The sequence below is a fragment of the Bos taurus genome, chromosome 25 (genome assembly GCF_002263795.3).
Source record: "Bos taurus isolate L1 Dominette 01449 registration number 42190680 breed Hereford chromosome 25, ARS-UCD2.0, whole genome shotgun sequence".
Lineage (NCBI taxonomy): Eukaryota > Metazoa > Chordata > Mammalia > Artiodactyla > Bovidae > Bos > Bos taurus.
In genome coordinates, this window is record NC_037352.1 from 4,086,313 (window position 1) to 4,112,678 (window position 26,366).

At 54.2% G+C, this 26,366-nt stretch overlaps 2 protein-coding genes and 1 pseudogene across 7 annotated transcripts; 1 reads left to right on the forward strand and 2 right to left on the reverse strand.

Annotated features, from left to right (window-relative positions):
- Positions 1–1,824: 1,824 nt before the first annotated feature.
- Positions 1,825–16,749, forward strand: ALG1 (ALG1 chitobiosyldiphosphodolichol beta-mannosyltransferase). Of its 2 annotated transcripts, XM_005224405.5 has the most exons (14): positions 1,961–2,049; positions 2,174–2,350; positions 3,022–3,099; positions 3,457–3,560; positions 5,193–5,341; positions 7,506–7,595; positions 8,076–8,186; positions 8,933–9,054; positions 9,206–9,244; positions 9,555–9,614; positions 10,722–10,832; positions 12,154–12,268; positions 13,145–13,220; positions 14,346–15,957. In XM_005224405.5, exons 2-14 carry the CDS (start codon positions 2,320–2,322, stop codon positions 14,475–14,477), a joined length of 1,218 nt encoding a protein of 405 aa, XP_005224462.1. In that variant the 5' UTR covers positions 1,961–2,049; positions 2,174–2,319; the 3' UTR covers positions 14,478–15,957. The 2 variants fall into 2 exon arrangements, with proteins under 2 accessions (NP_001192532.3, XP_005224462.1); NM_001205603.3 differs by lacking the exon at positions 2,174–2,350 and having other exon boundaries at positions 1,825–2,049; positions 14,346–16,749.
- On the reverse strand, positions 5,446–6,326 carry LOC101905725 (large ribosomal subunit protein eL33-like; annotated as a pseudogene).
- Positions 15,136–26,017, reverse strand: EEF2KMT (eukaryotic elongation factor 2 lysine methyltransferase). Of its 5 annotated transcripts, NM_001163938.1 has the most exons (8): positions 25,910–26,017; positions 24,297–24,359; positions 22,901–22,981; positions 22,236–22,337; positions 18,952–19,085; positions 18,572–18,867; positions 17,271–17,420; positions 15,136–15,384 (listed from the first exon to the last, which is right to left on the reverse strand). In NM_001163938.1, exons 1-8 carry the CDS (start codon positions 26,003–26,005, stop codon positions 15,284–15,286), a joined length of 1,023 nt encoding a protein of 340 aa, NP_001157410.1. In that variant the 5' UTR covers positions 26,006–26,017; the 3' UTR covers positions 15,136–15,283. The 5 variants fall into 5 exon arrangements, 3 of the variants coding, with proteins under 3 accessions (NP_001157410.1, XP_010817408.2, XP_059737338.1); XR_009492792.1 differs by lacking the exon at positions 15,136–15,384 and having other exon boundaries at positions 17,334–17,420; positions 17,632–18,867; positions 25,910–26,008; XR_815302.4 differs by lacking the exons at positions 15,136–15,384; positions 17,271–17,420 and adding an exon at positions 17,490–17,545 and having other exon boundaries at positions 17,632–18,867; positions 25,910–26,008.
- Between the last annotated feature and the right edge of the window lie 349 nt (positions 26,018–26,366).

A 26,366-nucleotide genomic window follows, 5' to 3' on the forward strand; every position in this document is an offset into this window, starting at 1 on the left:
GGCGAGCAGGACAAGCAGGTCTGGTAGGTGCGGCATCTTGTTCCTCTCTCCCTAGAGAAACGATCCCAACGCCTTCCCCAATCAGGGTTTCATCTTCCAGGACAAGGTGTTTGCTCCTGGTTTGTCACAGCTGGGGCCCCTGGTCCTTAACCTCTTAGATCATAAGAACAAGAGGGGGCCTCTCAGGTGTAAAGTGCCCCTCCCTTAGTTTACAGGTCAGGAAAGCCAGCTGACAGAGAGGGATGTGCTCAACATTAAGCCCCTGAGGCCGGGGTCTCTGGATCCCAGCCCGGTCCCACCAGAGAGGGGGCCTGGAGGGGCGGAGTCCGTGTTCCGGTCTCATGACCCCAGCAAGACAACTGAAGGCAGGGCCTCCCTGGAAACTGGGGCATTGAGGCTGCCCACAGGTGACTGTCTGTCCACCCTTCCATCTATACATATTTACTCCTCCTTCCTCACCCTCTTCTGCTCGGGTTTTAAGCCTTGCCTCTGCCACACACTCACTAAGGATGTGACCTTCAGGAGTCACAGGGCTATTGTGAGAAGCAAATGACCTACGTGCCACATCCTGAGCTGGGCTCTAGGGCCCCTGGTGCTGCTCTGTCTGGGTTCTCATTAATGGAGGAGGTGCTGTGTTGATTTTTTGTCCAACATGTGAGTGGGTGGGTGGGGGGAACCCTCTAGAGCAGGTGGTCACTGTGCAGATTCTGGGGCAGCTCCCAAGGTGAGGGCAGTGGGGTGACTTCAAGGGGACCCCTTTTAAAGTAAAAACGCTGTCACAGAAACCCACACAAAATTCTTTAGTGTGGTTACCTTGGGAGGTGAGACAGGAGGGTTAGTGAAACTTTCCCTTACTACAGTGGATACTTAAAATCATTATGGTTTTTACTTCCTTCCTTGTCCTTTTTTCTCTCTCTATATATTTATTTTTCTTATTTTTTTTTTCTTTTTTGACTATGCTATGTTGCTTTTGGAATCTTAGTTCCCCCACTCAGCTCTCAGCAGTGAAAGGGCAAAGTCCCAACCATTGGACCACCAGGGAATTCCCTTTTTCTATTTTAAACATTTTATTCAAGTACAACATGTGCTGAGCTGCCATTTCAGTCCTGTCTAACTCTTTGCGACCCTATGGACTGTGGCCCACCAGGCTCCTCTCTGTCCATGGGACTCTCCAGGCAAGCATCCTGGAGTGGGTTGCCTTGCCCTCGTCCATGGGATCTTCCTGACCCAGGGATAGAATCTGCATCTCTAAAGTCCCCTGCATTGGCAGGCAGGCTCTTTACCACTAGCGCTACCTCAAGTACAACATACATCCTGAAAAATGAGTAAGTTCGCTGCTTGATGAATTTTCCCAAACGGACCACACCCACCTTACGAGCACTCAGATCGAGAAACAGCCCACCACCCGCCTCCCCACCAGCTCACAACTGCCCCCACCCCAACTCACTCCCTAATCCTCCAAAGCAGATCACCCCCTGACTTCGTACAATAGTCATTTTGATTTTTATATGCTAGAACCAGCAGGTATGCATTTTGGCATCTCGCCCCTTTTCTCAACATTATACAAGGTTCAAACGAACTGTTATTTCACTATATTGTGAATTATCTTAGAAATATGAAGGGAAAAAAATGTTCCTAGCTCCCTACATAATAACAACTTTACCCTAATACCACCAAAGCTCGGCTCCCAGGGGCTCCTCGGAGGTTCCGTGGACCCCAGCTTAGGGAACCAGGTTCCCGCCCCTCTTGTCTCCGCCCACCTCGGAGGCCCGGTCTGCGGCTGCGCACTGCGCGCCCGGCCGTCGGGAGCGCTGTCACGTGACGGACGCCGACCCGCCAAGATGGCGGCCTCTGTCGTGGCCCTGCTGGCGCTGTCCCTGTTCCTGCCGCCGCTGCTGCTGGTGGCGTGGAAGCACTGGCGGTGGGGGCGCACGGCCCGCCACGTTATTGTCGTGGTGCTGGGCGACGTGGGCCGCAGCCCCCGCATGCAGTACCACGCGTTGTCACTGGCCAAGAGCGGCTTCTCCGTGACCCTCCTGGGGTTCTGCAGTGAGTATCCGGGGCTCCGGGAGGGAGGCTGCTCTGTCAGCCTTTGACCCTCGGCTTTGACCACCCCGGGGTCGGAGAGGGTGGCCGCACCGAGGGCGCCCGCTTTCTCTCTCTCCTCCCTCAGGCCGGCCTCTGAGACTGTTCTGGCCTGGACAGATGTTGCCAGGTTTCTGCACCCCCGCCCCCGCTCCAGTCGGGATGTTCTAGAGACCTAGGAACACATCAGCATTAACCGAGCGCCTGCCATATGCCAGGACTGTGCTAAGCTAAATGAACTCAGTGCATAGTCTTATTCTTCCTAGTAAGTGAAAAGATGGGACTGGAACCCAGATGGGTGTGACCCCAGGGCCAGTGCTGGTAAGCACATCTCTGAGGCTGTGTCTGAGCCGACGGGCAACTTGTCTCCATTCCTCACCCTCAGTGCAGAGTTCTGCAGGCAGGAGATGTTTCATTTTCTCAGCATGCCCAGCTTTTTCCCTTAGTGTTAGAGGGCAGCGGTGTTTGCTCCTCCATCTTACCCCACGTTGACATTTTCAGGAGGTAGCTCTAAACATACCCCATATCAGGGGAAAGCCGGAATAGCACTGGTTGCCTCAGGTCCTTGTTTAGAGTCTGCTACCCCAGGGTCAGGGGTGGGAGTGGGACTTCCTAGAGGTCTCCCTGGGATGTGATAATTCCATCATCCAGGAAACCTAGGTCAGCTTTAGTGCCTGCTGTGTACCTGGCATTGTGTTAAGTGAAAGTGGGTAAGATTCTGGCCCTCCTTCTGTCGTTGGTCTAGAGAAGTCTGGACAAGAACTGGCCTCATTCTCTGTTTTGGCTACTGAGGAACAGAGAGGTTTGGGAAAGTCTTACTTTCCAAAATGGCTCTTCCTTATTCAGTCTGGGGAGGGGGTGAGGGGTGGGACAGGGATCATCAGACTTTAAATTAGGTTGTCTTGTCCAGCACATTAAAGAGGACATTCTTTTCAGACTCCAAACCCCACGATGAGCTCTTGCAGAGCGACAAAATTCAGATTGTGGGTCTGACAGACCTTCAGAGACTTGCAGGTAGGAAGCACTCAACTCTAGATTCTGTGTGTGTGTGTGTGTGTGTGTGTGTGTGTGTGTGTGTTTGGGTGTTTGGGGGGGCATCTGCAAATCACCAAGAATTCCTTTACTAGCGGGGCTTCCCAGGTGGCTCACTGGTAGAGAATCTGCCAAGGCAGGAGACGCCTGTTCAGTCCCTGGTTGGGGAGGATCCCACAGAGAAGGAAATGGCAACCCACCCCAGTATTCTTGCCTGGGAAATCCCATGGGCAGAGGAGCCTGGTGGGCTACAGTCCATGGGATCACAAAGAGTCAGACACAACTTAGTGACTAAACACCAACAGCCTTCACTAGTGACAGCTGTTTTCTGTCTTGCAGTTGGGCCCCATGTCCTCCAGTACGGGGTCAAAGTTGTATTCCAGGCAGTACACTTGCTGTGGAAGTTGATGTGCACGGAGCCAGCAGCCTACATCTTTCTCCAGGTATGTGTCAGCCCTGCCTCCCACTGTGAGAACCACTGTTAATAATTTTCTTTACATTCTAGTCTTAAAAATGTACAAACTGGTAAATGAATTGCATATTCATGTGTGTGTATATAAACTTCTAAACACTTGACTAGGAGCCTGTGGTCTGTGTCCATCCTCTTTATGATACCCATCCTTTCTGTTTTTCAATGTCATTGCAGATAGTTACTTACCACATATCTGAATGTTTTACATGCATTATCTCATTTAATTCCTCACAACAATCCTAAGAAATAGGTTCTTGTGTTATGTACACTTAGAGATGAGAAAACCTGAACCTAGGGAGGTTCTGTTGTCACACAGCTGGGAAGTGCTGGAGTCAGGATTTGAACTAGGTCTTCATTCTAGTTCTGAAGTTATGGTTTTAGCTTCTTATTGTCACTGCTTTTTAACAGAAAAGTTCCTTCTTTTAATTGACTGTATCGTATCCCAGTATGATATATACCCTGATGTATTTATTTAGTATCATCTTAATAAACACTCAGATTGTTCCTGTTTTTTTTTTTTTTTTAAACATATCTGGCAAAGTGGCAAAGAGCATCAGTGAACATATGTCTTTTGCATGGGTCCACTTTCTCTTTTCGGAGAAGGCGATGGCACCCACTCCAGTACTCTTGCCTGGCAAATCCCATGGACGGAGGAGCCTGGTGGGCTGCAGTCCATGGGGTCGCTAAGAGTTGGAGACGACTGAGCGACTTCACTTTCCCTTTTCACTTTAATGCATTGGAGAAGGAAATGGCAACCCACTCCAGTGTTCCTGCCTGGAAAATCCCATGGATGGAGTAACCTGGTAGGCTGCAGTCTGTGGGGTCGCTAGAGTCAGACACGACTGAGCGAGTTCACTTTCACTTTTCACTTTCATGCATTGCAGAGGGAAATGGCAACCCACTCCAGTGTTCTTGCCTGGAGAATCCCAGGGACGGGGGAGCCTGGTGGGCTGCCGTCTATGGGGTCGCACAGAGTCAGACACGACTGAAGTGACTTAGCAGCAGCAGCAGTTTCTCTTTTAGGATAAATTCCCAGTAAGGGAAGTGTTTGGTCAGAGTCCATATACTGTAAAATGTGGTTACTGGATAGTACTAGAGAAGGTTGGGTCATTTTATCCCCCTACCCAACAGAGAGGCCTTTCCCCCCTCATCCTCACCACCAGGCATCATAAGTGTTTTGAGTTTCCATTCTGACAGGTGAAAAATGGTACCTCCTTGTTCCATTTTTTGTCTCCTTGGGTATCAGTGCTCTTGGACTTTTTATGTTGATCAATTTTCTTTTCTTTCTTTCTTTTTAATTATTTATTTGGCTGTGCTGAGCCTTATTTGTGGCGTGTAGGATCTAGTTCCATGACCAGGGATCAAACCAAGGCTACCTGCATTGGAATGTAGAGTCTTGGCCACTGGACCATCATGGACATCTGATCAGCTTTCTTTTTTATGACTTTTTATACTTTTTGGTGAAGAAGAGGGGTCTTCTGCTTATCTGTTTTCAAGAGCTCTGTAAACAGAATTGACTCTTTGCCATGTACGTTATTCTCGCTTGGTTTATTCTCAACCATGGTCTGGTTTCCTCCTCTTCATTCAAGTCTCTCTTTCCTAGAACCCTCCAGGCCTGCCCGCCATTGTGGTCTGCTGGTTCGCGGGCTGCCTCCGTGGGAGCAAGCTTGTTGTCGACTGGCACAACTACGGCTACTCCATTATGGGTCTGGTGCACGGCCCCAGCCACCCCCTCGTTCTGCTGGCCAAGTGGTGAGGGTCTGGAAGGAGGGTGCAGACACTGACTCCAAACTGCAGTGGGAATAAGGGCCAGTGCAGAGACATGGGGAAGCTGGTCCCCTGTGTGCCCTGTAGGGGTGAGGGCAAGGCTGGGTGTTGGCATGATGCTCGTGACCAGTGATAAAAACAGGCCTGAGCAAAGGAGGGCATTTGTTGGCCCATGAAACTGAGAAATCTTGAGAAAGGGCCAACTTTGAGCTCAGAAAGGGTGTCATCAGGACCTTTCTCTTCCCACACTTCCCTGTGGAGGTGTTTCTCAGGTCCTGGGAGCCCCTTGCTCTCATCTGCATCTCATCCGGCTCTGTGGAGAGAGCAAGCCTGACTCCTGCTCACCTGGTGTCCTCTGACCCCCACTGAGCCTGGGGCACTTCAATACCCTGTTGTCTCAGGCTTGGGACGAGTGCTCAGCTAGAGAGCTGGGGTCCCTGGTGCACGCAGACCAGATCCCCAGATGCAAAGTGGGGGCCGCTGTTGGCAGCTGGGGGTGTGGGCCACAGTCTGTGAGCTGTGAGCTGGGGGGAGGGAAGAAGGGCCTCGGGAGCAGGCTCTGCTTGCAGGAAGAAGCAATGCCATGTTCCTTTCTTTAACAAATCCACACTTTTATTTATTTACTTTTCAATAAGTTTAAATCCTCCAAGGGTACAGTGTCACATGGATTCTGTGTCCAGTATTCTTAGCAGGAAGGTTGCTTCAGAATTTGGCAGAAACCATGCCACTCATGTTTCCATGAGCGTGATTTGTCTTTCCCCAGATTACTCTGGTTTGTGAGGTTCTCCGCCAGGCGTCACTTGTTCTTTGCTTTGTACACACAAGTACATCTCTTACCTGGATAGAATTCAGCTTCATCTCGAGGACATACACCCTCAGTTTTCGGGAGAGCTGTGTGCTCCCTCTGGATCTGTAGACCCCACTTACGGCCAGCACAAATGGCCTTGGACCACCACCGCCTGCCAGACATATTGGTCGTGTTAGAAGTCCTGTTCCCAGCAGGCTTGCACAGGGTCCAGGGTGTCTGAAAGAGCCAGTGCCGGGTTCTGAGCGCGAGTTATACCGCCTGCCTCGGTGTGGACTTGCAGCCTCGAGCCATCGGCCGGCTGCGGCCTTTCCCCTGATGGGTCATTCGTGGGTAGTAGTCACTGCGGCTGTCAGCATGCACTGGCTGCACGGCTTCAGCCCAAGCCTTTCTCCCATCCAGACTCCACTGCCACCCAGTGAGGGCGTCCCGTGATTGCTCTCCTTTTACAAACCAGGAAACTGGGGCTGGGGGCCCATACGTCACGTGCCACACAGCTGATAAGTGTGAGCGCCAACCTTCCATGCCCGGGATGGACTTTCTCTGGAGCTTTCTCTGCATCCTGAGTGAGGACAAGGCCTTGGTTCACACACACATTCAATAACCCTGTTCATTTCCAGTTCTTTTTCAGTTCTTCCGGTCGCCAGGGCTCATGTCTCAGTGTGGAACTAATCTCTTGATAATATCTTTCTAACATTTGATAGGGCTTCCCAGGTGGCGCTAGTGGTAAAGAACCCGCCTGCCAATGCAGGAGACGTAAGAGACGTGGGTTTGATCCCTGGGTCAGGAATATCCCCTGGAGGAGGGCATGGCAACTCACCCCAGTATTCTTGGCTGGAGAATCTCCATGGACAGAGGAGCCTGGCGGGCTACAGTCCATAGCATTGTGAAGAGTCAGACACAACTGAAGCGACTTAGCACCCCGCACGCACAACATTTGCCCAGCTCCCTCTGTAACACAGTGGGAGTGAGCCTCAGCCCCACAGCCTTTGCAGGGAACAGGGCAATGTGGCTGAGATTTGATGATGAGGCCTTTATTGTATTTCTCCTTCATTTTATGGCAGGAGAGACTGGATTTTCCCTTCCCTAGTGATAATATGATTTCTCCCGAAAGTAATTGTGTTTAAGCTGAAAAGCAATCTGGTTTACAGAAAGGTGTGAAGGAAATATAGGTGGTAGAACTCAGTGCAAACACTGGGAAGGCACCTTGCCAGTGACCTGGTTTGAGAGACCCCAGCTGTGCAGCCTCTTCGATACCAGAAGGTGTCGAGTCCCATGCCGGTTGGTGGCGGGTGGTGGTGCTCGGCCCAGGGCTCCAGGTTGAACACTGATACTTCTCTTCAGGTATGAGAAGCTCTGCGGACGCCTGTCCCACCTGAACCTGTGTGTGACCAACGCGATGCGGGACGACCTGGCTGAGAACTGGGGCATCAAGTAGGGGTCCCTCCCAGCTGCTGTGTCGTGCTGGCAAGGCACTGGGAGTTCCTGGGGCTCCGGGGAGTGGTTGCTGGTTTGGGGGAGTGGAGCGGGCAGGAGGCTGGAGTTTTTTTTGCCAGCCAGCCAGGCGGTCCAGGCAGTTTTGGTGTTGAACCTTCTCTCTGTGCTTCTCCCAAGTAATTCTTTTTTTAATTGGACTCTTTTAAACTGTGTATCTGGGTTTTTTGTTTTGTCTGGTCACGCCATCTGGCAGGTGGGATGTTAGTTCCCCAACCAGGGATTGAACTCAGGACCCTTGCGTTGGAAGTGCAGAGCCCTCACCACTGGACTGCCAGGGAAGTCCCTCTCCAAGTCATTCTGAAGTTTACTGTTGAGACTTGGATCTCCAAGCACCCTTCTTCTGGATCCTCCTGGGTTTTTTCTTCTTTAGGCCTTTCTTTGCCCCTCCCTAGAGCCACCCCAACGATCTCATTGCAGAGCTGTGACTGTGTACGACAAGCCAGCATCATTCTTTAAAGAGACGCCCTTGGACCTGCAACATCAGCTCTTTGTGAAGCTGAGCCACACCTACCCTGTGTTCAGGGCCTGGTAAGTCTGCCGTCTTCAGCTTGCTTTCAGGTGCCTTGTTTCATGCTCGCTGCTGACTTGGGGATCCATCAGACCAGGGGTTGGCAACCTATGACTGCAGGCCTGCTCTCTTTATTTTTATAAGTAAAGTTTTATTGGAATGCAGTGTGTGCGTTCATTTACATATCGTGCGTGGCTGGTTCCGCGCTACAAGAGCAGAGCTGAGCTCCGCAACAGAGACCATGTGGCCCCCAAAGCCTACAGGGCTTACTCCTTGGCCCTTTAGGGAGGTGTTTGCCCCGCACTAGGCTGTGGGTGTCCTTACCCTCCTGCCACGGTTCCTGACCCTGTGGCAGGGTCTGTGCACCTGTGTGTTCTCTGGGCACCTCCTGGGGGGTGAGGAGAGCCTCTGTGAGCGGCTCTCCGCACACCTGGTCTTTGTTCAGTAATCTGGGGGCTGTTAGAGGTGGTCACAGCATCCTCGTCTTAAGCCGACGGGGTGATTACAACAGTAAGCCCCCGAAGGCACGGCTGAGTCAGTCTTGTCTGCTGTTGTGGGTTCGGTGCCTGGCGACACATCAGTAATAGGGATGATGAGAGAAAGCGGGGGCAGGCCAGTGCCCAGGCCCCGGGTGCTTGGGCCACCTGGTGGCTCGGCTGTGGCTGCACCCCGGCCACTGCCTGCGAGCCTCGCCGGCAGGAGACAGCTGTTTCGGGGCCCCAGAGCCTGCTCTGTGGCAGCTCACGGGCTCTCTCCGCTCCTTCAGCTCAGAATCCTCAGACCCGGGCACGGAGAGGTCAGCCTTCACGGAGCGGGATGCCTTGAGTGGAGCGGTGACCCATCTTTGCGGGCGACCGGCCCTGTTGGTCAGCAGCACGAGCTGGACAGGTCTCAGGACCCTCCCGGGCACTTGGGGCTCCTACGAGTGTCAGTCCTGTGCCCCCACGTACTTGGGGCCCCGATGAGAAAGGGGAGCGCACGAGCTCGTGGGGGAAGCACGGGAAACCGACCCATGATACTCAGTTCTCTTTTCTTGTAGAGGACGAAGACTTCTCCATCTTGCTGGCAGCATTAGAAAGTAGGTGTGTGGCTGTGATCAGGAGCTGGGCTTGCCGGGGTGTCCTTAGCTGCGGGATGTTCACCCGGCCGCATGTGATGTCCTCGGCAGAATGTTCCAGGGCCACTGGGTGGGCCAGCCTGAGGACACAGGGTGGCAGTGGCGGGCCTGGGTCCCCATTTGGGTCAGTGAGTGACCCCCTGGCTTTGAAGCGTCCCCTCCAGGATTGTGTGGCTAGGAGCAGCACCCTGCCCTCCACCCCTCCCATTAGCCCCTTACTTACCCGACTCCCTGATCTTGGTTATCACGTATTTATTTTTTTTTAACGCAGAATTTGAACACTTGATCGACAGTGGAGAAAGCCTCCCTTCTCTGGTCTGTGTCATAACAGGTACCCACCCGGGAGCGTCCCTGTTCTGTATTAGATGGGTCACTAGAGGGGACAGAAGGCCCTCCCCACGTCAGGCCTGTGATGTTTGCTGTCTCGTTGATTGTCAGCCTAACTCTTTGATGCATGGTTCTCTCTGCCAGCTTAATGGAGGGGCAGGCTGAAGTTGACAGGGACTTCACGGCAGGGCACAGAGTCTAGATTTGAACCTCAGATAGGGCAACCTCAGAGATACAGTGGTTTTCAAGCCTCTTTTCTTAAAAAATGGTTTTACTTATTTCTTCCTGGCTGCAGTGGGTCTGCATTGCTGTGCAGGCTTTTCCCTGGTTGCGGGGGGTGGGGGCCGCGCTCCAGTTACAGCGTGTGGGCTTCCCATTCTGGCAGCTTCTCTCGTTGCAGAGCACGGGCTCTGGGGCCTGTGGGCTTCGGTAGCTGCAGCGTGCGGGCTGAGTAGTTCTGGCCCCCGGGGCCCTAGGGCACAAGCTCAGTAGCTGTGGCACACCGGCTTAGTAGCTGTGCAGCACGTGGGAGCTTCCTGGACCAGGGATCTAACCTACGTCTCCTGTGTTGGCAGGCAGATTCTTGAGAGCCACCAGGAAAACCCTCTTTCTTTTTAAATGAGAGTCCACTGTCCAGTGTAAAACTGTTTCCTAGTGGAGAGAGAGAAGCAGAGGAGGTTTGGTTGGAGGAGGAGGGCCCTGGGCCAGCAGCCCTGCTTTGGACACTGCTCTCCTCCTGGCCCCCAGACTCCCAGGGGTGGCAGGGGCCCACCACTCAGGCTGTGCTGCCTGGGGGTCCTGGGCAGGGCGCCAGGGAAGCCTGTGTGAGAAGCTGTCTCGGAGGGCACGCTGGTGACTGGCCAGAGTTTATCCTAGACACGTTCCCAGCCTGAGGTTCCCTGGGCACAGGTTGCTGGGGGAAGGGCTGTGGTGTTTGCCGTCAGGGTGCACACCCCCCTGGGCGGGTGTTTCTGGAGGGCGCCTGGCTGGGGCCTGATGGGAGCTGCTGAGTGTGGGCCTGCTGCTCATGCCCTCGCAGGGGCTTCCCAGGCTAGGGGGCGTGGGCCGGGGCGGAGGGGTGCCCAGTGGGTGACTGAGTTTCCCCTGCCAGGCAAAGGACCTCTGAAGGACTATTACAGCCGCCTCATCTGTCAGAAGGGCTTCCGGCACATCCAGGTCTGCACCCCGTGGCTGGAAGCTGAGGACTATCCCTTGCTTCTGGGTGAGAGTGTCTGGTGGGAGGCCTGCGGGAGGAGGGAGGGCTTTACAGGGGAATACCCAAGGGCAGCGGGCCTCCCAGGGGCTCCTTGGTAAAGAACCCGCCTGCTAGTGCAGGAGACAGAGGTTCGATCCCTGATCCGGGAAGATCCCCTAGAGAAGGAAACGGCAACCCGCATCAGTATTCCTGCCTGGGAAATGCCATGGGCATTTCCAGAGGAGCCTGGCGGGCTGCAGTCCGTGGGGTCACAGAAGAGACCCAATTTAGCAACTAAATAGCAGCAAATAATCCAGGGCAGGGGATGGTTTTTCTGAAAAGGGCCAGATGGTAAACGTTTTACCAGCTTCTTTTGCATATTCCCTGTTGTTATAACTCTTTAAAGATTTAAAGCCATTCTCTGCTTAGGCAACCCCCCCCCCCCCCCCCCCACACACACACACACAGGCCTCAGGCTGGGATGGGTCCTGGCTGGACTCCTGGAGACAAGGCAGTTTCCCGGTGTGCCTGCTCCTCCCTGTCTGTTTGCCAAGGTCACGTCTGAGTGCTCTGGGGCTCCACGCCCTCCAGCTCAGTCCTGCTGTTCCCATGGGCAGAAGGGCTGGGCGGGGCTGGGTAGGGCCAAGTCAGGGCGGTGCGGAGACCAAGAGTTCAACAGTGCAGTCTGTTAGCCAGTGAGGACAGCCGCCTGGCTCTTGCCGTCTTGATCCCTCGGGGAGAGCTTGTTGGCTCAGTGCTGATCGATCTCAGCATCTAAATAATCCGTCTCAGGCGGGAAGTTCCTTTCTAGATAGGAGTTCCCAGGGCGCTGAGTGATATGAGGGTGCTTCCTTGGCTCTGTGTTCACAGTGACAGCTGGTTTTCTGTTGGGTCTGCTTTGGGTTCTTACTGTAATTATTGTGATAAAATACAAACAAAAATATGCAATATGTGTTTTGTGGTCACCGCCACTGTGTCTCACCAAAACATTTTCATTATCCCGAGCAGAAGATCTGAACTCAGGAAGCAGTAATTGCTGCAGCTTCTTCTAAACTAAATTGTGGTTAAGGAGAAAAAGAGGGTCCGTTTATATAAAAACGTTGGTGATGGGCCGGGAGTTCTCAGAAAGGGCGGAGCAGCCAGGAGCAGCATGTGGGAAGCGCCCCTGTGTCCCTGCCTCAGGCCAGGGCACTCGGCCAGCTCCAGGCATCTGTACGCGGGGCTGGGGGTGTGATTAGCCCCTTTCCTCTCCTCCCCGCCTGCCTCTGTCCACGGTCCTGCGGGATGCGTGGTCACTGGGCGCACGGCCGGCGCTGACGGCCCCGTCACTCTCGTCCTCGCCCTGCAGGGTCTGCAGACCTGGGTGTCTGCCTGCACCGGTCCTCCAGCGGCCTGGACCTGCCCATGAAGGTGGTGGACATGTTCGGATGCTGCCTGCCAGTGTGTGCCGTGAAATTTCAGTGGTAGGAGTGAAAAATAATCCCACCGGGTTATATTCTCAAATCAGCAGCTGGGTGGGGGCGGTGTGGGGAGCCAGCATGGTTAGCGTTGCCTGGGAAACCTCCTGGGAGGGTGCCGCTTCTGATCTGTGCAGCTCGGCCACCCCTAGGGAACAGGAGCCCCTGTAGTCCCCGTGGGTGGGCTGTGGCCCTACCAAACGGGGTGGCTTCCACTTTGATGTTGAGGCAGGCGGGGAGGAGAGTAAAAATGATGAATCAGATACTCTTCTTGGGGGCGTGTGCTCACGGCGTGGCATGGTGGCCAGGATTGCCCACCCGACTCAGGGATTTCTCTCTCTGTCCCTTTTGTCTCAGCTCACGTAGTTGGGTTCGAGTCAGTTGGATGTGTCTATTTCTGTCTCCGCTCTTCTTGGAAAAGATGGGCAGGAGAGGTCAGTGTTAGAAGAGGTTTAGGTGCAGTGGCCCCACCATGAGCGGAGGGGCCAGCTTCTAAATGGGAAAGCCAGCATGTTAGACTCTAGGTTCACATCCTTTTGGGATCAGCTCCTGATCAGTTTTGAGCCTGCCTCCAGCGTGGTTGCCCTTTACCTGATTTCTCTGCTGTAGAATTAAGAAAAAAAAACCCAGAACTCACCAAGAAGAGCGCACACAGCACAAAAAGTCCGAATGCCCCTTCACTGCCTCTCCTTCCCCAAATCAGTTTGAATTCCTAACACGTGTCCTTCCAGGTCGTTTTTCAGTTCAGATGCTGAGTCTAAGGACAGGCTCCCTAAAGGGAAGGACAGACTAACTGTTCCTGACTCCCACCTTAGCCCGCGGGTGGGGTGGGTTCTGTTCTCTTCCCGGGAGCTCTCATACCCTCCGCCATTCTCTCTACAGCTTACACGAGCTTGTGAAACACGAGGAGAACGGGCTGGTCTTCGAGGACTCGGAGGAGCTGGCAGTTCAGCTACAGGTGGCGTTGTCTGTCCGCCCCACACCAGGGCTCGTGGGGTTTCGGTGATTTGTTGTTCCTGCAGCTGGGCGGGTGGGCCTGGGCTGGGTCTGCTGAAGGAGTAGCAGTCTCAGAGGCTGGGCCCCAGAGGGCCTGGGGAATCAGGGCTTGCCCCGCCTGCCATCTGGGTTTACGGAGCTCATACCACACAGGTGATGCTAGAGCTGAGTGGACCATGTGCCATTTAAGGGGTACTGGATCAGAGGAGGAAGAGGGAGGCACGAGGGGCGCTTCCTGGACCAGCCTTGCAAGATGGGTGGGCGTATTCAAAGGGTACTTCTTTCTTACTACAAATTACAAAAAGTAATACGTCGTCGTTCTTGACAATTGAGCCCAAAGGCAAGAAACTTTGGAAAGGCCCAGAAAGAATTTTAGACTTTGCCATAGTCTCTTGTCAAAATATCTCAACTCTGTTGTAATGTGAAAGCATCTAGTCTGTGAATGAAGGCGTATGGCCACGTTCCAGTAAAACTTTATTTACAAAGACAAGTGGAGGGCCACAGGTGTCCCACAGGCTGGCATTTGCAGACACCTTAGTTTAGCCAGGTTGGCGAGAACACAGGCATTGCCTGGATCTTAGCAGATGGACAGGAGGGTGCTGGGGAGATGGCAAGAGGGTGGTACTCCTGGCGGGAGCAGAGCCTGGCAGGAGCAGGGGTGGGGGCTGCCACAGGTCACAGTATGTGGATGGTGTGGATGTGAACACTGACGCTTGGCTGTGCTGTCAGGTCGGAACCCCAGGGGGTGGAGTGGGCTGGGGCCAGAGGGCTCCCCTGCGTCCGATGAAGTGGGGGCTTGCTGGGTCGGCAGTGGGGGTCAGAGATGATGAGAAGGGTTATCAGCCAGGCCTGGTGGGGAAGCTGGGCCAGAGTGGGAGTTTCGCTGGAGACCCTAGGACGTGGGTGGTTCTGCACGTGTTGGGGAGTAGGGAGGGTTTCAGTGGGATAACGGGGTTGGAGGGGGGTGATGTCTGGCACCTGGGTTTGGGGTGCGGCTGGGAAGGGGGAGGCGGGGCAGCTCAGGGGGTGGGGGGACATGGGGTGGGAAATGGGAAGCGGTGATGAGGTAAGTTCTCATCTCTTCTAGACTCTTTTCTCAAAGTTTCCTGATCCTGCTGGCAAACTGTACCAGTTCCGCGAGAGCCTCCGGGAGTCAGAGCAGCTCCGCTGGGATGAGAGCTGGGAGCGGACGGTGCTCCCTTTGATCTCGGACACGTGACCCCTCGGGCCAGTGAGGTGTCCCGTGCGGGACGCCTTGGATGCCCACCCCCTCGCCTTTCCCCTTCCTCCTCAGGAGCACCCCCCTCCTGTCCTCGCGGCTGGCGCTGCTGGCGGGATGCCGTGGGGCGGTGCCGCCTGGTGGATGGCCACTGGAAAGACAGCAGTGGGCGCTGCCTGGAGAATGAGGCTACTGTTGGTAATCAGGGGTTGGTGGCCCAGGAAGCTGGCTCAGCCTCCTACCTTCTTTGGAGGCTCTGAATTCCTTCTTCTTTTCTATCTTCTGTGAGTGTTTCCCCCCTCAGTTTGTGAGGAGGGAAGTAACTTTCCTGTTACTTGCTTGCAGCATCTTCAAGATCCCGGTTTTGTCTCCCGCTGCATTTGCCCAGGCGTGTCCCTAATATTTTGATTCCTGCCTTGAAAACAGGCACCGCAGGTCCTCCCCCACCCCCCCCGGTCCCCCAACAGGGGACCTTAGGATGCATCCCACTGCAGCATGGCTCTGAGGGACGTGTGTCCAGGTTGGGGAAAACACACTTGGTATATGTTTTTATCTGCACAAATGAAATCCTGTCTGAGCCAAAAATTTCACTTCTGACTTAACGGTGGTTTGCTTAAGAAATAAGCCAGCTGGCAGAGAGAGGGTACCCACACACTCGAGCAGTTTATATTTTGTTAGAACACTTTACGGTTCCGGATTCAGAATTTAACATCCTTTGAACATTCAAGTCCAGTGGAAGTTTTATCAGACTCTTTCCAGGACAATGATTTGATTTTCAGGTTGTCCTTCAGAACCATCTGTAAAAACTACAGCGTTAGTTTCAGAATCGCCATCTCCGAGTGCTCTTCGTAGGGAAACAGTTTCTGGTCATGACAAGGCACCTCTTCCCACGGGATCCCAGCCTGGCCTGGAAACAGAACAGACGCATCTCAGGGTGCTGGGGTTTGGGGGCGGGACGCCACCCTATCAGGGTGGGGCTTTGGGACAGACACCCAGAACCAGCCTCCAGGGTGGGACCAGGAATCCCCTTGGTAAGCAGCTCACAGCAGCCAGCTTTCCTGCATCTGCACACTGGGCTGTGTGTGTCCCTCAGAGGTCATGGCCCTGTCGGTTCCCCGTCGCTCTCTGCCTCTGGGCTCCACCCTCTCACCGGGCACAGCTCAGTAGGAGCCGAGGTCTGAACCCACGTCTGCCTGACTGCTCAGCCTGGTGCCTTCAGAGGCTGGGCCTGTGTCAGAGGGGATTACGTCTTCTCTGTAAGCACAGATGTCTGACAAGTCCCTGGCAAGGGTGGTTTTGTCATCAGTTTTTTATGAATGAAAAATCAGTATTTATAAAAATGAAATAGTAGACATACTGTGTAAGTTTCATGATCCTGCTGTCCAAGTATAACATGTTAATAATGTTAATTAGCTTGTATGAAATTTCCCCGTGTGTATTACTGTGATTATTTTTAAAAATAAAAATGGGCTGTATATGCTGCATGTGTGAGTGTGAGTTACTCAGTTGTGTCCGACTCTCTGTGACCCCATGGACTGCAGCCCACCAGGCTCCTCTGTCCATGGAATTCTCCAGGCAATAACACCGGACTGGGTTGCCATTTCCTTCTCCCATATGCTGCATATATATATATACACACACACAGCACATACAGTATATGTATATGCTGTTTAGTACTCAGATTTCTTCACTTAAAACAGCCTGGAGGGGACTTCGCTGGTGGTCCAGTGGCTAAGACTCTGCGCTCCCAATGTAGGGGCCCCAGGTTCCACCCCTGGTCAGGGAACTGGGTCCCACACGCCACAACTAGAGATCCCGTGTGCTGCAATTAAGGCCTGGAGTAGCCAAATACATATTAAAAAATTGTATTAAAAAATACAGCATGGATATTTTTCCTTGTAAGCATCTGAAAAAGGACTTCATTATTCTTTGAGGCCAAACACGAGTCAGTGAGACATGGTATATGTGGGTGGGCACTGGTCATCTCTCTTGGCAGAGGCAGCCGTGGGAAGGCTCTGCATGGCTGTCTGGTCTGTGTGGGAAGCCCTGATGACGCCTGGCACGTGGTTGGGGATTGCAGGGCGGGGGTCATGGGGTAGCGGGTGGAGACTGCAAGCTGGGTGCCTGGGTCTAGTCCCTGGGTGCCTGGATGATTACTTAGCTGCCCTACACCCCGGTGTTTTTCTGGGTGAGACAGGATGACAGCACCCCCATGCTCCCACCAGGTGCTACAGGGGCTGACACAGGTCAGGTCTAAGGACAGTGTCGCCCCCGCCCCCCACTTCCCCACAGCCGAGTCAGGCAGACCCCCTTCCTCTAAGGCCCCCCTGACTCTTACTGTGTGACCCAGTGACGGTGGTCGCTGTTTCCCTGAGGGCCCCTGCCTGCCAGCCCTGTCCCACCTCCGAGGGAGATGTTTCTGCTGTACAGTGAGGACCTGGAGACAGTGGCCCAGCTCCCGTCTACCCTGATACTGGCTGGCGCCCACCGCCCTGTCCCTTCCATAGACAAAGACTGAAGGCTCTTAGAACCCCCAAACACACAGTAGGACTGCTGCTCTCAGACTTGTGAGGTCACCGCATAAGCTGCCCCCCTCATCCCCTGCTGACCTGGGCAGAGGGTGCAGGTGTCGCTCCAGCACACGGTGGTCTGGGTCTTCCTGGTTTGTCTCCAGGTCACCCCCAACCTTTTACTTTCCTGGTTTCTGTGCTCCCTGGAGTCCTGTATGGGGCCAGTGCAGTGACCCTGCAGGCCTCTCACAGACAGCAGCCTGGCCTGGGGCCCGGGGCTCACCCAGCTCCGTGGTGAACAGCTGGCACGTCTCCGGGTTGCGGACGGTGAAGGCAATGTAGGCATCAGGAGCCCGCTGGTCCTTCCGGCAGGTGGAGAGCTTCCGCAGGACCCCAACCAGGGAGAGGACCGTTTCAGGACAATACAGCACGTCTGTGATGGAAACCCAGGTTACTGGAAGGGCTCCCCCAGGATGAGGGCTTCCATGCTGACACTTGGAGGTGAAGGCCCAGAAAGCAGTGGTTTAATTAGGTTTGTGCTCTTGGATGGTAAGAAGACTACATTGGGTAAAAACAGAAAACATTAGCAGAACAAAAAGGCTGCTGAAAGACACTACAACACGTGAAATATATCCAGGACTTACTGGCATTCCTTCACAAGAAATCCAGTCTTTGCCCGTGGCCTGTTTAGAAGATGCTTCATGAGGCAAACCTGACTCTGCCCCAGACTTCTGGTTTCCTTCCTGTGGGGACAGGGCCCCTCCCGCCCGCCAGCTGGGCCCGCGGGGGTATACCGCTTAGACTGCGTGCTCTGCTGCCCCCAGCCTGAGTCTCAGGGCCATGGCCGGGCCAGAGGGCAGCACCAATGGCCAGACGGGCTGGGTGAGCTCTGCGGAGCAGGATGGGCCTGTTGGTGGCCAGGCCACACGCCACTTCTCTCATGGGCCCGTCCTTGCACCAGAAGTGGGTGGGCCCTGCTTGCGGGGCTCATTTCGTGGACTAGGACAGAGGCATACAGGCAGGGCCCTAGGCCTCAGAGACGCACAGGTGTGCACGGAGCAGATGGGGGGGCCCCCCGAACCCCTTCTGTGACCCGCGGCCCGGCCCAGGGCACACAGAGGAGTTGGGATCAGGTCGTTGTCCGTGGTCCTGGAAAGACGAGGCTGCCGCGGCCACTTCCACCCCATCTGAAGACAGGTGTAGGTGGGCCCTGGGGCTACTCTGGCTTTCTCTTTTTTGTTCTGGAAGAGACTGAGAGGCCTCCCTCAGGCTGCTGGAGAGGGATGTGAAGTCTGGCCGCTGGGCTGTGGCCTGGCTAAGACTGGTCCCGCTGGTCTGGTGCCCTGGGGCCTGTTCTGCTCATCGCACGCCTTGCTGGGCAGAGCTGGTTCCTCCATAGGAGGGACCATTTGCGTGGGAGGACACATGGCCTCTGTCTCAGACGGGGCGGCTGCGGCCTCAGGGCCCCCAGGAGGCACGCCCCGTGCTGTGCCGTCACCCTGGAGGCCCATGCAACCCAGGTCCCGCCATTCTTCCCGCCAGGCAGCGTCCACTGCTGTGTCCCTGCTGAAAGCCAGGCGGTACCTGCGGCAAGGACGACGTCCGGCTGGAAGGCCGCGAGCTGCGGCGCCGTCACCGTGTCCCAGTCCAGCCGGGCCACTGTCACCCAGGGGCGCTCTGCCTCGGGGGTATGCGGTCCTGGGTGCTGCGCCCAGGTGTCGATGCTTGGCTCCAACGAGAAGCCGTTGAGAAGGACGTTCCCTCGCAGCTGCTCCAGGACGTGGCTGTGACAGTCGCTGAAGATGTACGCTCTGGGCCGGCATGTCTTACAAATGGCCAGGCCTGTGAGGCCGGCTCCGCTGCCAAGCTCTAAGACCATTCTGGAAGGTGAGGAGAAGGCGTTGTGTCCACAAGTGCCCGGCAGCAGACCCTCCTGGGGGCCTGGCCCTGCGCCCCCAGCTCACCTGTGAGCGAAGACCGCTGGGTTCTCCACGGCCCACTCGGCCAGGTAGAGCGCGGCGTTCCACGTGACCAGGCCTGTGGTCCCATGAGACACGATGGCCGTGCTCTCGCAGAGGGTGACCGAGTCACCTGAAGGCTGGGCGGAAACCAGGAGAGACAATTACTAATCCAGCAGCCAGGGCGGGCCTGGGGGGGCCTCGGGGGCCATGTAAGGAAGTAGGATTGGAGTCTAAATGTGATGGGAGCCACTGGCGGGTTCTGAGCAGGCGGGTGATACAACCCTTGTGTGCTCAGCGTGTCGGTGGACAGAAGAGGAAGTAGTGGGGCTTGAGGAGGACCCAAGCCAACAGGCATTTGCTGGAAAAGCCAAGGTGCCCACCTAGGAGGGAATCGGCCTGCTCTGGCAGTGGGGGCAGTGAGACTTCCGGGGCGAGGCCTGTAAGGCCACTAGAAACACTCAGGAATGTGTGATAAATGACAGAAAACAGCATTTCAGAAATAAAGGCTGTTCAAAGGAACGTAAGGATAAAAATAAAACATAAAATCAGATAAACCCTTAAGTTTAATCGTTTAGTCATGTCTGACTCTTTGTGACCCCATGGATAGTAGCCCGCCAGGCTCCTCTGTCCATGGGATTCTCCAGGCAAGGGTACTGGAGTGGGCTGCTGTTCCTTTCTCCAGGAGATCCTTCCAACCCAGGGATCAAACCTGGGTCTCCCGTATTGTGGGCAGATTCTTTACTGTCTGAACCACCAGGGAAACCCTTAAGAGAGAACATGTAAAGGAGTGAAATTTTAAAAATTGAAAAGAAATTAAGAGATTGTCACGGGTTCAATCATTTCCTCCGCAAATTTGTATGGTGAAGTCCTAACCCCTGGCACCTCAGAATATGACCTTTTTTTGGAGATGGGGCCTTTTTTTTTTGGGCCACGCTGTGTGACTTGTGGGATCTTAAGTTCCTTGACTGGGGACTGAACTCTGGGCCCTTGGCAGTGAAAGCACAGAATCTTAACCACTCTTTATGGAGGGAATCAAGTTAAAATGAGGGCATAAGGGGACCATACTCCAATCTGACTGGGTCCTTGTAAGAAGAGGACATCAGGACACACACACAGGGAGAAGATGGTCATCTGAGGCCAAGGAGACAGGCCTGGAGCACATCCCTCTCTTGCAGTCTCAGAATCAGCCCTGCCGACACCCCTGATTTTGGACTTACAGCTTTCAGATCAACATTCAAAAAACTAAGATCATGGCATCTGGTCCCATCACTTCATGGCAAATAGAAGGGGAAAAAGTGGAAGCAGTGACAGATTTTTCCTTGGGCCCCAAATCACTGAGAACAGTGACTGCAGCCATGAAATTAAAAGATGCTTGATCCCTGGAAGGAAAGCTATGACAAACCTAGACAGCATATTAAAAAGCAGAAACATCACTTTGCCAACAGAGGTCCCTATAGTCAAAGCTATGGTTTCTCCAATAGCTTTGACTATATGGACCTTTGACTATATGGACATGAGGTCATGTACAGGTGTGAGAGTTGGACCATAAAGAAGGCTGAGCACTGAAGAATTGATGCTTCTGGATTGTGGTGCTGGAGAAGACTCTTCAGAGTCCCTTGGACTGCAAGATCAAACCAGTCAGTCCTAAAGGAAATCAACCCTGAGTATTCATTGGAAGGACTGATGCTGAAGCTCCAATCCTTTGGCCACCTGATGGGAAGAGCTGACTCACGAGAAAACACCCTGATGCTGGGAAAGACTGAAGGCAGGAGAAGGGGGTGACAGAGGAGATGGTTGGATGGCATCATTGACTCAGCGGACATGAGTTTGAGCAAACTGGGAGACAGTGCAGGACAGGGAAGCCTGGCGTGCTGCAGTTCCTGGGGTTGCAAAGAGTCAGACACGACTGAGCAACTGGACAGCAACAAAGTGATGTGACCTGCAACAGACTGAAGCCCTAATGGAACGACAGGAGGCCAGTTCACTCTCTTTAAAGGGGGAGGGTCAAGTCTGTGTCCGGCCTTTCCTCCGCAACCAAGTAAAGCCAACAGGAGGCATTTCCTTACAAAATCTCTCCAGCCAATGGAAACAAAATGATTCAGAAAGTCACTTTTACATCCTCCAATGAATTAATGGGTCTAAGCTTTAGGCATCCGTAAGTGCTACCACGAAGCGGATAAAAACAGATGATGAGCCTTCCGGGACCCATGCAGTGTTCTTGCTAAGGGATCAAACAGACAAGCGTCCCAGTGGGCCTTGGAATCCAGCCTCCAGTTTGTGGGGAACAGAGGACAAAGCAACAGGGTGAACAGCATCACGTGTGTGCAATGAAAGTCAGCCTGCACAGAGCTGTCCAGCCCAAACCGCCAGGAAGAGAAGGAGCTGGGGGAACCATGGATGAAGGGAGGTTTTGAGCCAACCTTGTTAATGGACAAGACTAAGTGCAGGCATTTAGAGTTGAGTGCATGTGGCAGCGAAAAGACCTCTGAGTGATGACTCTGAAAGGGAGGGAGGGCAGGCTGGGATGCAGGTGGGTCAGATGGGGGCCTTGTGGGCTGGCTGCCAAAGTCCTCGGCTAGACTGGTAGTTACAGCAATTTGATAATCTAATTCTTTGCGTGGTTTTTTGTATCTGTGTTTTATAATAAAAGGTTAAAGAACAAACAAAACAAAAACTGTTGTGTGCAAAATGGACGTTTGTGGGGCAGGAAGCCAGATGACCAGTCACGAGGCCACAGCATTTATCAGGCTGGTGATGGTGGCAGTGGACAGCAGGGAGAGACTGCCGTCCTGCAACAGCAGTAGGAATGCATGCATGCTATGATGCTTCAGTCTGATTCTTTGAGACCCTAGGCACTGCAGCCCACCAGGCTCCTCTGTCCATGGGATTCTCCAGGCAAGAATACTGGAGTGGGTTGCCATGCCCTCCTCCAGGGGATCTTCCTGACCCAGGAATCGAATCTGTGTCTCTTATGTCCCCTGCACTGGCAGGCGCGTTCTTTACCACTAAGCCACCTGGGAAGCCCACATATATCCGTCAAATATTTATTGAGGTCTGAGCACCAGGTCACTGCTGTGCAATTCAGTGTGTTACCTAATTTAACCCTAGCCGCCCTGAAGAGAGGTGTTATCTGCAGAAGGGCTTGGTTTACAGGTGGGGAAACCGAGGCCCAGGAAGGTTAACTGACCTCATCTAAGACCACAGAGCAGAAGAGTCAGGGACTGAACCCCCATGAGGCTGACGGGACCCTGAATTAACTGTGTGTGTGGAGGGCGCGCGTCTCCTACCAGCAGATAGCTCCGGTGGCAGTGGGTGGGGTCCTCGGCCGTCAGGACCTCGGCCAGCGCCTGGTACAGCTCGTCCAACGGCTCCGTGTGGACAGCCTCGTGCTGGGGGTGGGCAGGGAGACAGCATTCGCAGGAGGCTTAAGTCGACCCTTGTGATTCAAACCAAGGTTCCACCTCTTTGCTTTTACTCTGACTTGTAAAAACGGCTGGAGGATTTTCACCACATTTGGAGGTGAGATTTGGGATGTGATTGACTTAATATAGGTCACTTGGTGGGGGGAGCTGAGGGCACCTCCGAGATGGGTAGAGAGGGTGCAGGTAAGGTGCAGTGTAGGGCAGCAGGGAGCAGGTGGGGTTTCCCACACTCAGGGGCTGCCTGGTAGGACTGGGAAGGTTCTGTGGGGCGAGGGGAAGCAGGACCACAGAGGAGATGCTGCCACTGCTGCAGACCCCTGGAAGCAGGCAGGAAGGACTCTGGCCTTTCCTTTCCTCCCGCCCCACCCACAGTGTCTCACTGATGGGGAGGCCCCTGCTCTACGGGGGTCTGCAGAGCAGGAAAAGAGAACAGGATGGATCTGAGCTCCAACAGGCAAAGTCCACCCCTGAAGAGCCGGCTGGGTCCCAGACGCTTCCTGGTTACTGGGTGGACAGTGCCCATCACTGACCTTTCTGATGAGCTCAGAGAGAAAGCTCCGGGAATACTTCACTGATGGTGGGTGCTTCACGCACAGAGGGTGCTTCACGGTCTGTGAGAAGGAACACAGTGTGGGTTGCGGGTGAGACTTTGTCTTAAGTCTCCCGTGGGCTTCAAGCGAATACAGGGAAAACCCCAGTTACCCAATCCCTGGATTTCTGGCCCTGGGTGATCCTCATGCATCGGAAAGAGTTTTAGATATCAGCCCTTTCCTAAAAATATTTCTCCACTACAGTGGCACAAGATCAAACCAGTCAATCCTAAAGGAAATCAACCCCAAATATTCACTGAAAGGATTGACGTTGAAGCTGAAGCTCCAATACTTTGGCCACCTGATGCAAAGAGCTGGCTCATCAGAAAAGACCCTGATGTTGGGAAAGACTGAAGGCGGGAGGAGAAGGGGACGACAGAGGATGAGATGGCATCACTGACTAAATGAACATGAATTTAAGCAAACTCCGGGAGATACTGGAGGACAGAGAAGTCTGGCATGCTGCAGTCCATGCAGTTGCAAAGAGTTGGACACGACTCAGTGACTGAACAACACTGGCACAGTCCACGGCAGTGTTTCTAATGCCCTTTCTGGGCAGGAACATGGAGCATATGGATTCACGCTAACACTCTGCTATAGGCCGAATATCTGTGTCCACCCCAAATCAACATGTTGACTCCAACACCCAAGGCTATCAGGAGGGGACTTTGGGGTGTGATTATAAGGGTAAAGCCTCCATAAGTGGAATTAGTGCCCTTATAAAAGAGGCCTCAAGAGAGTTCCCTCTGCCCCAAGCCATGTGAGGACATGGTAAGAAGACAGCCCTCCATGAATGAGGATGTGGGCCCTCACAAGACAGTGAATCTGCTGGAGTCTTGATCTTGGACCTCCCAGCCTCCAGAACTGTGAGAGAGAAATTCCTGTTGTTTATAAGCCAAACAGTGTGTTGTGTTCTGTTATACTAAGACTAAGATATACCCCTTGGTATGTTCAAACCCCACCTCTGAAAAGCAGGGCCCCACCCACAACTAGAAAAAGACCCGGTGGGCAAGACGTGCCTGCTTATTTTCCCTTTAAACGTAAAGAAGAAAGTCTCTGAGCAGTGAGTAAAGGCTAGATGTACCTACAGCTGTCATCCCCATTTCCTCTGTGGACGGTTTTAAAAACATCGCCCAGATTTCCTCCTCTCATGCAGCATATTGTGTATTCTGATGTCTTTATCTGAGAAAACAAAAGAGCCCGAGTTGTCTGAGCTGGTCACGCCAGATGCAACGTCTTTCTTTTTAAAGGACACATGCTCACCCAGGGTGCTTCTGTTACCTCTTCACCGGGAAATCAGGCCAGCGATGCATTCCAGGGATTCTGTGATTCTTACCTTCTGCAAAATATCCAGCAGCAGCTCGGAGCCTGACGAGTCCCTTAGTTTCTCTTCTAGGCTCTATCCAAAGAGAGAGGCGGTAAGAGAAAGAAATCTCAAGGGCATTATCACAGCAACATTAAACATGCAAAAGGAATTGTTGGCAAAGTGCTAAGTGATCTCTCCCCAGGGACCTGGGGCCAAATGATGCAGAAGCCACAGACAGCTGAAAGCCTGACCTTGAGAAGTCCCGAGTTACACCTGGATGAGTCACAGAAAATGTCAGAAGACAGGCTGCTGGTTTGCATTAGCCATGGCAGCTTAGTCTCACCTGGGTCTCACAGACCAGCTCTGTGACTGAACTGGTTGGCCAGGAATTATGGGAGGAGCCATGGCCTTAACACCTGATGGACTCCCTGAGACCTCCCCGTGGCAGGCAGGCTGCTTTACTGTGCAGGTCCTAGCTCCTGTGTCATGTCCTTGGACAAAGTCACTTGCCCAGGGTCACACAGCTTGTGGGGGTTGGCCCAGGATTCAAAGCTGGCAGGCTCTCTCTCAGATCTGAGCTCTGACTTCTTTTCTAGTCAAACCAATGACAGCAATAGTCCTCACCGCATGGGTGCTGTGGGTGAGCCTACGCCAGCACTTACCATGGGCCTGGTGAAGAGTAAGCACTGTAAACAATTACAGGCGATACGCATGGGGCCTCACAGATGCAATTACGAAGGTTTAAATTTTGGGTTAAAAAATGTACATATTCCTTTCTGACGGGAAATGATCTCCTAGGATGCCAAATGATTTATGTCAGTGAAAGAACAGATGACTGACCTCCCCTCTTAAGAAGGGGCAGACCTGGGGAGGACTCTGTGTCCAAACTGAGTCATCCCAGTGAGCTCACCGCACATGAATTATGAAGGACACAGTGTCATTAGAGCCCCTGCCTTGGCAGAATAAAGCTGCTACCCCGGCCCTGAGCCTGTGTGCAAATGGCAGGTCCCTAGGGCAGGGATGTGAGCTCTTCTGTCTTTTAGGGACTGTTTTGTACCTCCCTGCCTCTTCCATCAGCTGCCTCTGAGAGGACTTGTCCAAAGCTGCTGATACACATGAAAAGCTGGAGGCCCGAGAGGGCCTGTGACCTGGTCACTGAACTCAACACAGCGTGATCTCCCGCTGTCCTGAGCATGCTGGCTGTTTAAACGAGCAGCAGCAGCTGTTACCCAATGGTCAGGATAATAGGCTAAAAAACCTTTTTTTTTTTTAAACCAACTGTCCATGACCCTAAAAAACCCAAAGAAAAGGGGAGTTGGGAGGAAATCTCACATTCCTCCAATTCTGTCTGCAAAGGCGGTGAAGGGCGGCGAGGGTCCAGGGGAAGAGGCTGTTGAGGGCTGAGCGCAGGGTGGGCCCAAGGGCGCGCAGGGAGGGCCCAGGGGCGCACCGGTGGAGCGCCTGCCCCCTCGCCGCCAGCCCGCGCGGCCCCGGGGATCCCGGGGGACCGGACGTGCCGCTCGGACCAGCGAGGTAGCAGAGGCCATCACGTGGCAGGGAGGGCGGGTGTGTGACTCCGGAGCCCCGCTCACCGCGAACTCTCGGTGCTCCCCAACCCACCTTCCGCGCCCCTTGCCGCCCACCTGCCAGGGAAAGGAGCGCAGGGCGCGCGCCGCCAAGAAGCGGCGCTCGAAACCCCGCAGCAGGCGCGCGGCATCCGCTCTCTCCTCCGGCGCCATGGTGGGGCGAGGCCGCGGCGTTGCCCAGTAGACTGGGCGGGAGCAGGGCTGTGATTCGAGGCGGCCAGAGACGGGCGCACGGGGCCGGGGTGGGGCTCGGGGCGGGGTCAAGCGCCGCCGGGGCCCTGGGAGGCGGGGCGCAGAGCTCAGGAGGTGGGGCTTAAGGAAGGAATCTGTTCAGGAGGCGGTGCAGTTCAGCAGGTGATTAGTGCCGTGGTGGGCGGGGCGTCGAGGGGAAGTTGGAGGCGGGCTCTGGGCCTTGGAGGTGGGGCCACGGCAGAAGGGGCGGAGTCAGAATTTAGCGCCAAGTTTCGCTGGGCGGGGCAGCGAGGGCTCCGCGGGAGAGTGTTCAGTCAGGCCG